Here is an 18,671-nt window from a genome sequence, read left to right as displayed (position 1 = left end):
TCTCTCACACACAAACACAAACAACAACACATCATATTTAAACAGAGAGAAAACATGTTTTTAATAAGAATGGAAACCACAGGTCTGTAAAATATTGTTATAAGGAGCGTTAAATTATCATTGTCAATAAAAACACAGGCTGACTTGTTCAGCGTTTTTCTTTTCTTATTCTTCTTGACACAGTTTTGATCCTGCATAGACGTAATAATGAGCACTCGGCTGGAACTCACTGCTAAAACAGGGTCCATTCTTGACAGGAAGTACGTTCGTTCTCAAACTACAGGTGTCCCTGTAAAATCTTTAAAATAGAAAAAAGCGACAGTTTTTGACCGAGGTTCACTTTGCCACTGTATCATTGTACTTTTTTTTGTCATTCGACACACAGAAAACAAACAGGTCATCCTTATGACGAAAACTTTAAATAAAAGAACGTTTTTTTTTCTCCCAAAATATTAAGCGTAACATTCTGCCACAACAATACGTTTCAAACATTATTTTTAACATCATGCATTTCTAGTCCGATGCCTTTTTTCATCTATAGCTCTTTTTTTTTTCCAGGGACTAAACTTGTCACAAACTACCTCAAGGACAATGGTGATGTTGGAAGGACAAAGGAGCACAGGAAAAGTATCAGACAATTGGTGATAGAGGGCAAATCCATGATAATGGACTTAAAAATAATAATAATAAAAAAAAAACAGTAGAAATATAAATACTTACACAAACAGTGTCTTTTGAGCTTCTTATAAAATAATGAACATTCATTGTGGTACGTACTTTCAGGTTTAATTGTGGGTGCTGTTGTGCTTTTTTAAGCATGGAAGTGTGTTTGTTTGTGTGTGTGCGTGTGTGTGAGTGTCTGCATGAGTCCAATATGGGTCAAAAAGAAGGCAGGATGGACGGCTATACACAGTCTGTCGGCAAGGTTGCACAAATGCGCACTTGCGTACTGCGCGCACACGCACCGACATCCGTGGCATTATGAATGTTTTATACGAATGTTTGGCTATATGGCTATATGAATGTTTAAAGTTAAACCATTAGCATAACTGTTTTCATGAAAAAAATATATTTTTCTTTCATTCTTTCATATAATAGGAGATTTTCTCCAAAAGCTTTGACAGGGACGTTGTAGAAATACAGAAAATGACCAAAATGATCTTTTAAAGCATTCCATTGACATTATGATTGTATGTTTATGTTGGCCCCATGTACCTCAGTGCTCCTTTGTTTCAGTGAATAGTCAAGCCGCACAATGTTTTGCTTGTCATGCATGTTACATTCATCTAATCTAAGCAAGTGTAAACAGTGGCGCTGTGCCTGGGTGTGACCTGCTTTTCTCAGGCCGGACTGACAGGGCACAAGCTCATGATTGACATAATGTTGGCTTTCTGCGAGCAGAGCAGAGATATATTGCAGCTTTAATATGAATTGTACACAAGGGGGAGCTATTGTTGCCCTTCTTTTCCCAACATGAGAAGAAAAAACATCTTAATGTGTGTCTGGTCAAGAGGTATGGGGAGTGGAGGTGAGGAAAAAAAACATAGACTGGCATATTAATAAGTCAAACTCTTCCACTGCCCCAAAGCTAAAAAATGTCCTCATTTGGTACCTTCACCAATATTCGCCAGAATATTTTTTTAATTGTCGCACATTAATAAAGTTATGGCTGCTGTGTTCTGCTGCTTTGCTCTGCTCTTGTCTCAAACTACTCCTCTTTCTGACATCTTTATGGCGAACTTCTGCTATCAATATCCCTGGGTGGAACCTGAGACAGATTGGAATACCTTTGCTGAATGACTTTATATAAAAAAAAACAAAAAAACAAAGTGGTCCTCCACTGCCCATCACTGATTCTATGTCAACAGGGGAAAGAAATATTCTCATTTGTCTCAAAGCTTTGATGTTTCCAGCGCGTTCTCACCTCTACGAGTCTCCATTTAATGAGTGCAAAATTCACTCACTGTGATTCTGACTGTTTTCCTGTGTTTGGAGATGTGACTGTGTGAGTGTGTTTTTGCTCAGAGCAGCCTGCCCAGCACCACACCCTCTCTGCTCCTCGCTTCTCCTCGAAGGATCTCAAGGAAGCCCAGCTTTGTCAGGAACTCCAGCCGCTGACGGTCTGTCGGCTGCACCTCGCAGAAAACTCCTTGGGAACCTAGAAAATAAAAGGTATGTGAACATTTACACCAGCGGTCAAAAGTTTGGACACACCCTCTCATGCATTCTATTTATTTTATATTTTCAACTCTCTGCACTGCAGATTGATACTGAAAACATCAAATATATGAGCAAGGTATGTATAATTACGCCGCAAAGAAAAACATATTAACTCTACATATGCTTTTTATGACAGGTGGCTATTTTGAAGAATTTAAATATAAAATGTGGTTTTTGAGTTATTTTACACTTTCATTGTTGCCTACATACAGTAATTCTATGTGTGCATATGTAATGTTGATGACTTCAGTGAGAAACTGCAATGTCAATGTTATGAGACTGAAAGAAAAGACATTAAATTTATAGGGTGTGTCCAAACCTTTGACTGGCAGTGCATCTTTATTATTGTGTTTCTGTCAACCTCACAAGCCTGAAATCCCTCTAATGCTCTTTGCCATGGCTCCAGTCTAGCAATCAGCTTTTAGTTGTGATGGAAGCAGCAAGTAACTGCTGCAAGCTACTTAAAACAAATAATGATATCTCCCTATTATCTAAATGGAATGGTAGATAATAGGGAGATATTTCCCGGATGATGCCAAAAAATAAATTCAATGAATGTTTTCTGACTTCATATAATTTGCTAAAAACAAGTAACATGTTCCTTACCGTTTGCCTTGAGTGCAGTGAGGAGTGCCGTGAGCAGGGTGCGACTCACGCTGATGTCCACCAGCTCAGGTAGGGCATCCAGTCGCACTTGAGAGGGGAAGTGATAGAGGAGAGAGTCGGGGTACTCGCCTTGGTCCTCCTCCATCAGGCGGATCAGGTCCTACGTGGAAGAGGGCGGAGAAACAACGAAATCTCGCCGAGGGTTCATTGCAGTTCATGTGTGACGAAGGGCGTGGCATCGCCGTTGTTGCAGTAGTTTCTAAAAGATACCGCTAGATGTCACTATTGGGCCAGTTTTGGCAAAATCCTCATAAGGATGACAATTATGCTCGTGCGAATGGTCGTCTTCGTTTGTTTCACTGTGTGGCTCGTGTTGCCACCCGTCCCGTTTTTCCCAGAATTGTTCTCGTTTTTTCACCTCCTGTCCCGGGAAAAATAAAATCTCTCCCGGGACACAATTTGTCCCGTTTTTTAGGGAAAATGACAAACCTCATTTGATTTCCGTCTGTGGTCTACTCCCGTAAAATAGGCGCTTGTCCCGTATTTGGCAACTAAAAAACCTGTCCCGTAATGAACTGAGACGGGACGCACTTCACTTTGTCCTGCATATTTCGAGGACGCCCCCCCCCCAGTGCAGGAAGAAGCGGGTATTGAAAATGGATGGATGGCTAGTGCTCATACTGCTTATGATGCTCACATTGACAAATGAATATGTTTAAAAAAGGAGCGGTTAAACTGAGAGATGCCGTAAATGCTTACAAAAAATATTATTTTTGACATTCTGTCATTTGCGTGTATGGTGTTTTTGACAGTTGTCCAAAGAGCACTGACAGTTAGCACAGTGTCGCAAACTGTGGAGACTGATTCAACACAGACGTCAGATGACTGTTGCTCACCATTGGTCCTTTCTGGCTAAATAACACCAGTCATGGTGAACAGCTGAACACAGTAGCGTGTGCCTGACAACCCTGCCACGTGTGTTTGTGCGTTATCCAGCCAAATCTAGAGTATTACATAACAAGGTGGTGACATTGTTCCTGAAAGAGGAATCTCATCAGCTTGTTTCCAGTTGTCTCGCCAATTGCCAAGGACACGTTCAAGGAAGTTATCATTCTGTTTCCGTGTATCTCAGATGGTTGAACAGTCGCGACGATGAGGAATGTTGATGCGTCACGCCTGACTCACGTAACATATGGTTAAAGTTTGGGTGGACATGTCAAGACACCGCTGACAATCAGGGATGAAAACAGGTTCACTCACAGTCACAACCAGGTGGATTTGAGAGGCAGCCGACACCGACACATGGCTCTTAATAACCAACTAGTGACTGTCTGTCCTGCGTTCTCACCTGTGTGTTGTGATGTGTGTTGCCAGATTTTGATGGGTATTTGTCTCTCATGGCGGGCATCCAGCTGGCCTGGCACCGCTTTGCAAAGGAACGAACATCTAAGATGCCCAACACGCAGCCGCACGCACCCAGCTCGTCCTCCAGGACGAAGCTGTAGTCAGGGCACAAGGCCAGGCAAGGCCCTAGACATCTGTAATAAGGGGAGAGGGTAGAACATTTTTAAAGGGGTTTATGTTGTTTTCATTAACACATAGCAAGGCATGACGAAGTGAGTGGGGTGAATAGGAAGTGACGAGGAGGAGGAGGAGGAGGAGGGGTGGGGTTTAGAAATCAGAGACACCTGAGCTGAAACACAGAGAGAACTTCAAACAAAGAACAAAGGAGCTGAAGCAGACATGCAGAGAGAAGTGAGACAAACGAAATAAAGAATAAGAAACCTGAGTAGGGATAAAAAAAACAAAAAGGTGGCACTGTCAACAAGCGATTTATGTGGAGGAGGAGGACGATTGAGTTCATTGGAACAGGCGGGCATTCACCTCTTTGGGAGCAACAAAACCCGTTCTGGCACCGGGTTAAAGGAAACTCTCTCTCAGCTAAGTTCTTCCCCCTCCTCATTCTCCAGGCTTCTACATATGACCGCTGAAGTCCCCTGCTCTGTCTTTCTCATGCAAACTCTTCCTCCTCTGGTTTCAAACACACCCACACATACGCACGCACACCCACACACTCACATTCACCCTTGGGAATGGAACTGAACAGGAACGCACACACAAGCACACACTGAATTAAAGTCTAATCTCAACAAACACACTCTCTAATCTAAACAAACACACTCACCCACACACTGACCCAGTGATCTCTAGAGGACTTATTTCCATATTCAGCTGTTGGTTCGTGATTTTTTTTTTTTTTTGAAAATCTGTTTGTAGAATAGTTTGTTGATATGTTTGTTGGAAATTTGACTCCCTATGTGAACATTTAAGTTGTAACAGATGGATGGACTTTAAAGAAACCTTAATCTATGAACTAATTTTTTCCCCGGTTACCTTGTGGTGTATCTCTCCAGTTATTTATAGAAATGTAAATGTAAAAAGAATCTTTCTGACAGTGTGAATCCTGTCCGGTGGCCAAATTGGAGAGTCGTCCTCCACGACAAACGTGTCATCACCGTTTCTCTGTCACAAACACACCTGTCTCCTATGACGTCTGGGTGAGCGGAGCTGGATTCTTGGTCCCCCTGAGTCCTCAGGTGCAATTGGCGCACCATCCGATACAACTCCACCTTAAAAGATACAGAAAAATAAAGCTTTGTTACAAGGCAGTAAAGCCAAACCCGTGCCCTATGAATCAAAACGCTACACCTCAAGCATTTTCTCATTGACGTGCTGAAACTTTTTTTTAGCTACTGGTGTATAAAATAAATTATGAATAAATAATTTTTGGACCTATCCATAGGCTAAATGCACTGCTTTCACCATACTAGAATATTCAAAGCGGTTTCTCTCCTACCTTGTCTTTGCTGTGGTATGGCCTGATGTTGTATAGGCGTGAGGTAGGGAACAGAGGAGGAGGATGAGTGAAGAGTTCATTGCTGCCGCCTATTGGGAGAAGCATCTGCAAACCGCAAACACACAAAACCCCTTTAAAGACAAATGTATTTTTCCCGTGGGGAAGTTCTTATTCAGCGATTTCAAGCACACGGGCGACGTTCACCATGTGACATACAGGGCATCAGACGTTGAAGGACAATCAAAACAAACAAAAAAAAGATTTAGACATGAGCGTAATAAAAAAAAATGAAGGGAAAACAAACAAGATTTCTGTAGTGATTTCATGACAGTGATTTCAGATCACTTTAGTTCTGTTTAGGGATGGAATAGCTGAGGATGTTTAGCTTTGGCTAAAACAGTGTGTTGCACCTTATGGTGCTGGATTGTCTTCTATATGGTAGAAGTGAGAATAGGGCTGTAGTGGTTGAGTGATGCCTTGTGATAGGATGTGCTATAATTGTAATGGGTTTACTGTTTATAGATTGAGGGTGTGCTGACTTATTATTTTGGGTTTTAGTTGGTTATCTGGTTTGAGTTTGTAGCAGTTTTTGAAAGCTGCATGTTGAAGGAGCAGTGTTGCAGTATTGATTGTAGAGTGCTTTTATTAGCAGTAGTAGTAGTAGCAGTAATTTAGAGGACGTACAAGAGCGTAGAGTCCTTTTAATTTGCCGACTACTTACAGTGCAGTCACCGTGATTGTGCATGTTCACACACTGATGGCTTGTAAACCGGAATTCATACTTCAGTACACATACCTGCACTTCCCCGGACACGCCTCCTTTGCAAACCCATGGCTCGGAATCCACCTCCAGTCCATCTGCCCTTGAAGACTTCCCGCACCCTGCCAAGACGAGAAATCAAATACCGATCTGGTGATATCAGGCAAATCTTTATCAGTTATATCAGGGGTTGGAAAGGAAGCAACATGATTGCAGAGTAAAAATCTGTGTAAAATATTCATGCTGGCAAAAAGGGGGCCGTGTGTTTTACAGCATCTCATCTTGTCCAGAGACTGTGGCTTAAATTAGCTTTGTTTTCTTTTAGCTTTGTTTTCTTTTCTTTTTACGCTAGCATCATAAAATATTTAAATCACAGCTGATGGTTTGGTCCTCACTGCAGATTTATCTCCTGGACTCGAGCGAGAATGTGCTGAGAGACGATGACTCAGATTTTATTTCCAGGTTGAAATATTTCAGCCTGGAAATAAGTAATGGTTTGTGCACAAAATATGGACATGAAGAGTCATGACTTTACTCACAATGTAAGCAGTTCCTCCAGGTGCCAAGAGTGCAGCTATCGCCCAACACACGTCCATCTGAGTGAGGTTATGGAAGAAATGTTATATTTAATAATCTCACCATATTCTACACCAATATTCATGTGTGCTACAAATCATCTGTTGTACTACCGATACTGACCGAGCCAGCATACAAATGCTTTAGCCACCAGAGCCATGTTCCTTAGGTCCCACACGTAAGGGTAAAGGTCATAGAGCACAGCCCTGTTGGCCCCGCCCACCACGCTACAGTGGAGCTGTCCAATGTCTTCACACAGGGAGAGGAACCTGGAGGCTCGACCTCGCCACTCATCAATCTAAGGACATAGAAAAGTCAATGCTTTTTAGGGATGTAACTGTATTGTTAATTTAGCAGTCTTATGGTGGCCTCATAGGTTTTGTTGTGTATACGTATGACAGTTGAAAGTGACACATTGTGTATATGTATGACAGTTGAAAGTGACACATAGCAGAACTTTTGAGCAAGAGGTGTGGTATTTGACCAAAGTGAGGGAATTGGGAACTGCAGCTACCATGGGCCCGTGTGTGCTTCTTGGCATGAGTTTTTATTATGTGAAAAAAATGTCAACCTGTGCATGAATTTGATGAGTGGAAGCATTTTGGTTTCCCAGAGTAAAGAAAGGACAAAAAACAGAAAAAGGCACAAATTCACTAACAACTATGCAGCACTGCTGTATAACAACTAATACGCATCTATGGCACTTAAGTGCTTGCAATATTACATTTGCAATAAACTCGCATCTTAAACTTTCAACATTCAAAATTCAATGGCTGTTTAGTAAATACCAGGTGTACTTTTTCAAGTGTATGTTTGTATTTTATATGATCATAATAAACACTGAATCCTAGAGTGGTTGTTTTCAAATGGGTTCCTTCTTATATTGATAAGTGCTACAGCACACTGACCTTCTGAGGCAGCGCCTTCTTGCTGCTGACGCTGACCACAAAGCAATTCGTTTTGAGCCAGTTCAGGTCCTGGAGCAGCTTGTGGGCAGCTGCGCCGTGCTCATGCGGCAGATAGTGAAGACCGACCAGCAGGCGCACCTGGGACTCAGTCAGGAGACCCTTCCCACCAGAGGGGCTCCTTCCCTGGGCCTTCTGTCCCCTGCCACCAGGAGGCACAGTGGGTCTGGAGCCTGCAGAGTGGTGATGGGTTTGGCTGGAATGGTTTAACCTCTTCCTCCCCGCCTCTTGCCCCTCTCTATCCCCATTGACTTTAGTGGGTGAGGACGGCGGTGAGCTGGAGTTCAGGGGGAAAACGGGAAGCTTGGCTACAACAGGTCTTTCTCTAAAGGCTGAAGAGCCGTCCAGCCTGTCAGGAGTCTTGCAGCGAGACACCGGAGCAGAGGATCGCAGGTCTGCTCGGCCACTCTGGCGACCTGTGATGAAGTGTCCAGGCAAAATGAATGAAAGTGAGTAAGGAGATAAATTACAGTTCCCTGAAGCAATGTTTTTATTTATTTATTTATTTATTTATTTATTTTACCTGCATGGAGTGGTTGGTTGAGCTCTTCCATCCAATCGTGCAGTGCAACAGAAAGAGCTCTATCCGCGCAGTACTCGCCCTCATCATCTGACACACAGACAACAGTTGTATTTACATTTTTATGGCAAGTGGTTTTTTTTTGTATTTCTTTTTTGTCAGCAGCAACAAGTGAACTTAAAGCCAATTATGTCAGCTTCCAAAAACCTGAGATTTATCTTATGCATCTGTCAAGCTTAGGGCAGAATAATGTTGGAGAGTTGAGGCCCAATGAAAGGCACTTGGATAAATCTATCATTTAAAACTAACCAATCAAATTTTAAAGTTCCATCAGGTAGCAGCTTAAGGCGTCTTTTTAGTATGGGACGCCTTCAGCTGTGGTCAGAGCACTCTTGCAGCATTTAACGTAATTTAACAATAAAAGCCAGTCCAAATTAAAAACTGTCTTTCCTCCAAGAAATCACATTACAGTTTGCATCTCCTGAAGCTGCAGCTGGAGCTCGTGTCTATTCAATTTTCTTCTGCTGAGATTTGAGCGCCCCCAGCAGCAGCGGCACCTGTTTTTTGTCACATCGAGAAGGAAGTGGATTTTTGGCTAAATGCTAAAAGACCACTGAAAACTTTTTTTCCTTGGTATTGGAAAGATGGGTGTACAAGACATTAAATTTCAGACCTCAGTGATGCAGCTGCCTTGCCAGGTTGGTTGTGGTCTCATGCTGTAAATATAGAGTTCAGATTTTCTCTTGAAAAGATAAAGATTGCTTCCCTCTTTCACAAAAAGATTGATTGCCCTTCCATCACATAATTGCGCATCTCCTCCTCCTACAGCTTTCATTTAGATTCCACCTCTATTTCCAGCCACATCAGTCTTTTTTTCCCTGGCCTTCATCTCCTCCCTTGTCCCAGCTCACAAAGCCGATTCCTCCTCCACAGTGGGACCGTCCTCTCTTCCCTTTCATCCTCGGTCACACCACTCAATTAAACCTCCTCTGCCTGGTCTGTTTTCAGAACAGAACACCAGACAGTGGCTCCCTTCCCTGACATTTTCCCATTAAAGTCCTCTGTTTGCAGAGCCTTGTGCATTTCATTGCCTGAAGAAGAGGCAATGAATATCAGCCAAAACGTCAAACTGAGGCTTGCACAAAGACTTACCCAGCTTCACACGTCCTCATTTGGACTAATTCCTAGGCATGGAAATTTATGCGCTATGCCAAGACAAATCGAGCCCAAGCATTGTGATATCTAAATAATTTCAGTGAACTGATTCACACGTTGAAGACATAAGATGAAATCATATCAATCGAACATTTAGTAATTAATTTCAGTTTTAGCTTGGCACACAACTGTTTGAAACCTGACAGTTAAGTAATCCCAGCTGGTATGTGGGGGTTATGACTAATAGTTGCCAAGTATCATTGTCCCCGGAAGATAAAATACAATAGAATGTCAATGACTGTGGTGTAGCAGCGTCACTCCCGGTCTCACCACTGTTGCCGCATTCTTTCAGTGTAATCTCCTCACCTTTGCTCTCCTCCTTCCCTGCTCTGTACCAGCTTCCAAGCGTATGCAGAGGGATGTAGTTGGCTTCAAACTCGCAGTTTGGGTTCAGTAACAATCCTCTAAGGCTGCTCCGAAGCCGCGGCTCCCGGTCCTTGAACGGGCCCAGAAAGAGGCGTCTGGAGTCGTAGTCATTGGCGTGCAGGTTGTCCCAGATCAGAGGAGGGCGCTGTAGGACAGCTTCCACCTCAGCCAGGGAGTCCGTAGACAGTTTCCGAGAAATGACCTTATTTCCTGTTGACAAAGGAGAAAAGGTTGACCAGCACATGTCTGGAGATTTCAAAAAGGACATTTTATGTTGCTAATTTTAAAACTCCTGTACTGGCTCTCTGACAAAACACAGAATAATCATAAAATACAACAAACAAATAAAACAAATCAAAATCTTGACCATTTAAAATCAAAACAAATGTTCAATGCACACGAATGAAAATTGGCGGAACTCAAACTCCTGAGAGGAGTGGCAAAATAAACTTTATGACAACGGGGAAGAAAAATGTCTTCACTGATGCGGGCAATCAGGTTTCACAAGATGCGGTTAGGTGGAAGTGCTTGAAAAAAAAATGCTGTGATAAATGTGTTCCTTTTGTGCTGGATAGACTTCTAGAAATCAAAATACAAGATTCAAAGCACATGACATCGACAAGGTTTAGGATTAGAGAGAGAGAAAAAAACAATAATGCCTGTTTTTCTGCATGTGTGAGTTCATGCAGGCATGGGTTTGTAAAGTAAGACATCCATACCTGTCCATACCACAGTTATGTTGGGTAGGAGGTCCTCCCCTACAGTCTGTAGGTAGGGAGACTTTGAGACACTGGGAGAGCACAGAGAAGCACAATACTCTGCAAGATTGAAGAAGAGAGATGAACGTCAGTTTGCGGGAAACGCGAGGTGAGCATCTGTTTTTCATGCGTGACAGACCCTGTCAGCTGAGGAATCCTACCTGTGGGGCAGAAAAGGAAGACAGGTGGTTCACCCAGGAACCGGTAGACCTCGTTGGTGACTGTAACCTGAGCATGGGCGAAGGAGGAGAAGGCCTCGCTGTCGGCCTGACACATGGAGTGATCGATGTCGTCAAACAGAACGGCAAAGGCCTGGCAGCCCAGGTCTGACACCTGAAGGGAGAGACAGTGGCTCTGTGCGTTGGGAGACGGGAAAGAAACAACAGCACGCCAACAACATGAAACACAACGCAAGACTGACGGTGGTCTTACCTGTCTCAGCTTGCGTTTGAGCAGAGTGAGGTCGCAGGAGGAGGAGAAGACGATGTCCTGGCCCGGGGAGAGAGCGTAAACAAACCTCAGGCCTCTGGACTGGGCCTCGGTGATGAGGTTCCGCAGCTGACCTGAGGAGGAAGAGAGGACGCCACAGTGCGTACGGACGCCCCAGAGCACGAGATGATTCACCTCAAGGGGCTAATCCTGATAGAGAACCGTGCACATTAGCCTGAGACCAAAGCAACTGTGCTGAATGCAGTCTGGAATAATTAGAGGCTGCTGAGATTAATTAACAGCCTTGGGTCCTCATCCCACTTTTGGTCCTGCTTTTCCCTTTTGACTGTCTTCAAGGAATTCACTTTGTTTCTAAATAGCAATGCTGCTTTCCAATTCAGATTTGAGGGCCCATATTGTCTAAATTGCAGCGTTTGTTCGTTTTTAACAATAATGTGTCTCTGTAGCCTCTCGATGATATCCACAGAAATAAGAATAGTCCATCCTTTATTTCCTTTGTTTGCTCCACATTTCAGAAAGTGTCTGAGCGAACACACACTTGCGGTGTAATAAGCAGATCAAAAAGGATATTTTACATACATTTTCACCCAATTCAATTTTTTTCCATGCCAATTAATCAAGTGAGGATGCTCCAATAGATTGCAAGATAAAAAAAAATCTGAAAAAACAAAACAATTTTCCATGAAGAAAATGTTAGTTGTAATTGCAAAGTGCTATAAATGCATCTCAGTCCCTTTAAAGTCCGTACTTATCATTGCATACTCGTCAATATAGTGAGATGAATCCTAATTTTTTTTTAAGATTGGTTGTTTCAAAGAAGAAAGTATAGAGGAGCTCTCAACTGCATGACTCGAAGTGACAGAACAGCTGTTAATGGCTGAGGGGATGATGATACTTGTCAGATTGACAGATGAACAAACTGGAGGAACAGGAATCTCTTACCCTCTTCCTCTGGAGAATAGACTTCTCTCCACAACAGTCTGTGTTTGAGGTCATCTTTTGGACCATAAAGGTATGTGTTCAAGCCCCAGTTCTGCATCCTGGGACAAGAGACACGGGCAACAACTTAATTGTCTTTCATACATTTAAATTGTGAATAGTCTTCTCTTTAAATTATATTTCTACACACTTCAGTTTGCACATTTATAATATCGGTACACATAAGCCTGTGCGATCTTAACTCTTTCCCCTGAATTTTTTAGCCTTTTAGGAATATCTTTGTCACATGCACGGAGGAGAAAAAACAAAATAATAGCAAGCAGAGAGAAAATGGATTCACTGCATTTTTTTCTGGTCTCTGTGGTTGCATCAGTTACAGGAAATAACTTCCTGTATCATAAATACTCCATGGTGCCATAAGTGAAATACTGTCTGCGTGGACAAACGCACGAAAACAAACAGTCCCCTCCCGGACTCAGTCGCTGGACGAGGACCAGCCCTCGTCTTGCATGTTGGCGGTGGGTGGATTTTGCTCTCGCTCTCGCCCTCTTTTATTTCCTGGACAGATGGCACGCAAGTGGCCTCCACAACGCCACATCCTACCTCCCACAGACACACAATCAGACATGCACGCACACAAACACAGACACCTTGCTGTAAACACATTCACACACACACAGCTTCTCCTCAGCCAAAGTTATGCAACGCCAAACGTATGAAATGAAAAAATGAAAAAAAATACATCAGTATTTAAAAACCTGCAGTCCGCCCACGCTGCTTGTTGTGTAATTTCTATGTTTCATATTCGCCGTGCCTTTGTCTGCCAGATTCTACATGCATCGTGAAGTGCACATAAGCTGGATCACAGCTGCTAACTGGGAGAGTGTTACGCGGTGACTTTTGTTGCTAATATTTCACAGCAGCGAAGAGCAGAGAGCAGAGGGAAGACATTATCTCTTGAGATGTGTTTGGCTGTAACGTGCGCTACGAAACTGTGTCACAGTTCCCAGCAGGCATTAATCTCTGTCTGCTTTTCTGCAAGTTGTGTCATTTAGAATTTAATTGGTCCCCGTGCAAGACTTGTGCATGGGGTGACATGTTACAAATTTAACTGAAACAATAATTGCACATTTCTCTTTCTTTAATTTATTTCACAAATGGGTGACTGTTGATGATGATGAAGTTGAGATTTGTGACACTGCTGTAGACTTTTAGATTTCTCTTAAGTTTTTTTTTTTTTTTTTTTGGAGGGGGGCGCTGAGGCAACTAACTGAGGAGAACAGCAACGCTTGCATGTTAATCTGTAGAGACATTTTAGTGGCATTGTGATAATGTAAGATTTATATCAGTCTAGCTGCTGGTACCAGCATGCTTATATTCCTAAGACGACACTAGCATTGTTTGCTGGTATTGGGATACCAGCAAACAATGGCATTTTTACATAAAGTTTATAATTGTCACGGTAACACTTTCTAGAACGATCTATTGTATAATGGATAATGAGTGACTTTATAAAGAATTCTTATGCTTTTATAAGGCATTATAAAACATCATAAATGATCATTTATGACAATTTATGTCAAGGTTTATGAATGATTATAAGTGCCGGATATGTGTGTCAGTTTTGTACGTCCTAAATGAAACTGAAGTCCTTGATGGCATACCATATTAAAACTACCATTCACAAAAAATCTTTTAGATGACTTTGTGCGCTTAAAGTAAATGTCAGCACTTCTAGAAAAATCTTTATAAAGGCATTATAAAACATGAGTGCCTTTATAAGGCATTATATGAACAACAAAACATGGCCCTGACACTTTACTTTAAGCTCACAAAGTCTTCTAAGACATTTTTCAATAAATGGTAGTCATAATACAGCATGTCATCAGAACTTCAGTGTCACTTTGCTGTCAAGGTATAAAACATTATGATGATGATGAGCTTCGACCACATTATATAGACCACTTATAATCATTTTTAAACTTTGTCATTAGTTGTCACACATGACTATGAACATTTCTGAGATTTTGTAATGGATTATAAAGGCACTCATAATGCATTATACAATAGACCTTCTTGGAAAGCGTTGCCATTATTGTTGCCTCTTTGCAGTATAAGTAATGTTATTTATGTAAGTCATGCCGGCCAGGTGCATACACCATAAAGCAGTGTGAGATTTGGCAGCAACACCTAAACAAACCACACCTGGGGTCTGTTTCCACAAAGCAGGCTTAGTCCAACCAGAGATAAAGGCGTAATTGCATGTCCTTCTCATAACAATCCCATGAATGAAGTTGTAGCATTAAGAGATGGTCATAAAGTTACAATGCCATACATCGATGTTCAAGCATTTCCAGACAATTATCCTCTTTCGGTACTCTCACAGTCCATCATCTATGAAACGTAATCTGTCCTTACATTTGCAATATTACCAACCTGTCCATGTCTTGTAAGTCTGTTAAGTAAGTGCTTATTAATAATTGCCTTTTCAGTTTATCGCAGGGCCACATAGATAGACAACTAATTTAGTTTGGAATATAACAAAACAGAACACACAAAGGTCCCAGGCTCCCACTGATTGAATCAAATAGCCGCTGCATAATTATTTCAGCAAAATTATGAATTGCCACCATGAAAACTGTATGGAACGAGCCTCAGGTTTGATTCTGTTTCTCAAGACTTATAAAGCCTCAGCCCACTCTTCCTGCTTCCTGTCACACATGACTGGGCAACGGGGCTGAGGATGAGAATGCCCTCCGCCTTTAAGTCATTCTGCGTCACTGATTTCTCTCTTAGCACTGGAATAGAGGGAAGCGACTGGGATCAGCCCACAGGTTAGTCAGTATCCCTTGAACACCCAACAAAAAAACCTCTTCTCCATGTGTATGATGCATTTCACAGTGTGTGTGTGTTTTTTTTTAATCATATAAAAAGCTGATGCAACCTTGCAGAAATCAGAGTCATCATTACAAGCTCTGTTTAAGAAGCCAGCCTTACCATTGGAAGAGCACTTTCCTCTGGTCCATAGACCAAGGTCTCCCATAGAAACCTGTAAAGAAAAAAAATCCCATTAATATTTGATCACAGATCATATCATAAAATCTCAAAACCAGCTGTTTAGAAAATTGTGATTGACCACTTTAGAGAAACAGCCTCAGGACTGTATATGGGCATTTCTAACAAGGTGAGCTTATTCACTGCTGACTTGGTCATACTCCCTCTGTCTTTGGCAGAGGCATAATTCATCTCCAGCTACAGCCTCCATCACATTTTCTATTTTTAGAAATGGGAACATCTCCAGTGTCCCTCTCCTTCCTTTGTGTGGTGACTGTGTGCATTTTTTACTGCATGTGTATGTGTGTGTGCGTGCGTGTGCATGTGCGTGTGTGTGTATGTCTGTGTGTACATGCCTGTTCACTAAGTAGGTCATCTTGAGAAGTAAATCACTGAAACTCCATGACCGCACCTTCCCACATGCCCCTTAGGGAATGTAAATATTCCTGCTGTGCAGAATGTATGACATATGTACTATACCTGTTTGGGTCTATTAGGATGTGTGTGTGTGTGTGTGTGTGTGTGTGTGTGTGTCTGCATTTTTTTTTTTTTTTTCGCGTATGCACTCCGTCAAGCCAATTACCATACCTCCTGGAGGCCAACATAAGAGCTCAAGTCACTCTCATGTGTAAGGTGTCCTTGAAATGAGTAATGCATTGTGTATGAAGGTGCTTTATTTTTTTACATGCAGCAAAGGTGGAAATTTGGGGTTTGATGCCTGTAATAAAAAAAAATGTGGCTTTATCTATCATGTTGTTCACCAAACACATGCTGTGGATCCATTTTCAAAAAGGGAAAACACATGCACTGACTGTTCCAACTATTAGTAATAGAACGGCTGTATATTTAATTTTTTTTTAAACTTATGTCAGTTGATGATAAATTGATAAAAGAATGCAGAAAAACAAAAAGTATGGTTTTAAAGTCTCTGTTTATGTATCTTAGCCCAAAGTAGCATTGTGTTTTTTTTTCATCATGTGATTCAATATTAAGGCAGTTTCATACCATCATCTTCTGTCATTGTGATTATTGTGTATTCTGTTTAACCAGAAGAAACAAACCACAGTACATACTTATATAAAATATTCTTATATGTATATATATATATATATATATATATATATATATATATATATATATATATATATATATATATATATATATATACATATATATATATATGTATATATATACATATATATATATATACACACACACACACACACACGCACACACACACACACACACACACACACACACACACACACACACATACACATGTATGTGCATACATACATACATACATACATACATACATACGTACATACATGTAATTATTTATTTATCTATTTATTTTTCCTGCTTCATCACCAGCTCTTTGGTCTCCAATTCAAGCCTGACAAATCAGGATCACCACCCCTCCACATCAGGCGCACGCACCGATTAGCACTCTGCCGCGATGCCCTCACCTACAGCATGACAAGCAGGTAAACAATGCCTGGATCTGGGTCAAGCGGTGGGCCATTCAGGATCGCGGAAAGAACAGGAAAGCACAGCCCCGCGGTCAGACAGGAGGTCTGAAGTCGGCCGCTCTTACCTTCCACCACCCCACAAAGAAACTGCTCCTGGTTCTCCATCCTGGGCTCGCCACCGCCGCTTCCGTCCGCTTCCAGACGGAGCACCGCAGGCGAAGGGAAGGCAAAGATGCTCAGCCCCACGTCCGTCAGTCCAGCAAAGCGATGTTCACCATGCTCTCCTCCCTCGATCTGCCTCCACCTCCTTCCTCTCCCTCCCTGCTCTCCTCATCACCGAGCACCCGTGCTGCGTTCACAGACTCGACAGGGACAAGATGCTGTGTTGCGTCTAAGCTTCGTTATCTAAACATAATCTAGAATTTATCTGAGTGAGTTTAAAAAAACAAAATAAAAAATAAACGTTATTTCAATAAATAAAAGGGCAATGGAAAATTATTGCGCAATGTTTCCCCTCGTATTTATTTGCGTTATCTAATCTGTTCAATGTTTTAGTGAAATACATAATTTCAATTAAAAAAGAAAAAAGAAAAAAGATCTGGCTAATTGATCGATACAGTGACGTCGGGGAGGCTGTTCCGTTACAGCTGCTGTGTGACGGAAGCTGGAAACTGGAAACCGAAGCCAACGTTCGGCATCTGTACTTGAGCAAGCTCGCGCAGATTGAATGAAATAAATCAAAATAAAGCTATCCTCCAAATGCTGAATTTTTGAATCCGATATGAGTGACCTCAGAGATTAATCTGCAGGCATTTGTGAATGTTTTGATTTCTTCTTTTGGCACAAAGCCGTGTTTTTGAAAAATTCCGATTTTTTTCCTTTGGACGGGAAAGCAGCATCATTCTGACCCTTCTTGCACAGGCGCGTTTCTCTTCCTTCCTCGTGCTGCGCTCGCTTGAGTTACTGATCGAGCCGATGATTAGTATCGCAAATGACAATTTCTTTCGTGGTAATCTGTGTACTCTTTTCCTTGGACGTGGGTGAGCTGCCAAAATACTCTTTTGAATTGAGAAAGAAGGATGAATAGGCTGCATTACCTATCACTACCACCATTCGTCTACCCATCAATGCAGTTACTGTCAAAAATTCAGTACAATACTAAATAACTAGTAATGTTACTATAAATGGAGGCACAACAAAAAAGGAGGTTACTCTGATAACCCAAGCCTTTAAACAACAAATATAAAATAATTAGCGTAATTAATAATTAGCGTTACATCTCAGCAACATTTTCTCTAAGTGCGCAACAAGGAATTCAATCCTTATTAATTAACCTGGTTGGCTAGTGGGAAACTAGTGAAGGAAAGGCTTAATATAGCTGACCAAGGATGAAGGCAAGTTTAAGCCCAGTTGCAAGTTCAGAGCAGCCACATTGAAAGACAAAAAAAAGACATCATTCACATTCCACACATTCAATTTAAAGTTCCCATTTTACTTTTTGGACTGTGGATTGTGAACAACACAGTTAAAGGCAGAACATGCAAACCACACAGAAAGACACAAAAAATAAAACTGCTTTCACACTTTTCACAACTTGGAACCATTGTCTTATGGATGGATAGTGAAAGAGATGGAAAGTGCAGTGCACTTTTTCCAATTGTGTTTTTTAATTATTAATGTATTAATTCATTTTAATCATCTCAATGTTTGAAAGGAACTTATGCCCAATTTGCCTGATCTTGAGAGTTACTGGACTGCTGCAGAATTATGCTCTACTGATGTTATGTTGTTGTTGTTGTTGTTGTTGTTGTTGTTGTTCATTCATTCACTTTCCATACCCGCTTAGTCCCGAGCTCAGGGTCACGGGGGTCTGCTGGAGCCTATCCCAGCTGTCTTAGGGCGAAGGCAGGGGA

At 41.7% G+C, this 18,671-nt stretch overlaps 1 protein-coding gene across 1 annotated transcript; it reads right to left on the bottom strand.

Annotated features, from left to right (window-relative positions):
• Positions 1 to 836: 836 nt before the first annotated feature.
• Positions 837 to 17,193, bottom strand: LOC142893479 (protein O-GlcNAcase). The gene is made up of 17 exons (XM_076034093.1): positions 16,884 to 17,193; positions 15,230 to 15,281; positions 12,236 to 12,333; positions 11,276 to 11,406; positions 11,005 to 11,176; positions 10,805 to 10,903; positions 10,026 to 10,295; positions 8,508 to 8,594; positions 7,928 to 8,400; positions 7,143 to 7,317; positions 6,983 to 7,039; positions 6,480 to 6,565; positions 5,684 to 5,788; positions 5,365 to 5,456; positions 4,175 to 4,364; positions 2,827 to 2,986; positions 837 to 2,158 (listed from the first exon to the last, which is right to left on the bottom strand). Exons 1-17 carry the CDS (start codon positions 16,921 to 16,923, stop codon positions 2,022 to 2,024), a joined length of 2,424 nt encoding a protein of 807 aa, XP_075890208.1. The 5' UTR covers positions 16,924 to 17,193; the 3' UTR covers positions 837 to 2,021.
• Positions 17,194 to 18,671: the final 1,478 nt, after the last annotated feature.

This window comes from Nelusetta ayraudi, unplaced genomic scaffold (genome assembly GCF_046127955.1).
Source record: "Nelusetta ayraudi isolate G7.1 ecotype Tasmania unplaced genomic scaffold, CSIRO-AGI_Nayr_v1 ptg000042l, whole genome shotgun sequence".
Taxonomy (NCBI): Eukaryota; Metazoa; Chordata; class Actinopteri; order Tetraodontiformes; family Monacanthidae; genus Nelusetta; species Nelusetta ayraudi.
This window is presented reverse-complemented; position numbering and strand designations above follow the sequence as displayed.

What these genes read in the sequence shown, in the direction of transcription:
- LOC142893479 (XM_076034093.1), bottom strand. Translation starts at nt 16,923, where the DNA reads ATGGAGAACCAGGAGCAGTTTCTTTGTGGGGTGGTGGAAG. An exon ending in CTGGAGGAACTGCTTACATT is followed by an intron (nt 6,566 to 6,982) that starts GTGAGTAAAGTC and finishes TCGTCTTGGCAG; the next exon opens with GGTGCGGGAAGTCTTCAAGG. An exon ending in CCAGACGTCATAGGAGACAG is followed by an intron (nt 4,365 to 5,364) that starts GTGTGTTTGTGA and finishes CCCTTATTACAG; the next exon opens with ATGTCTAGGGCCTTGCCTGG.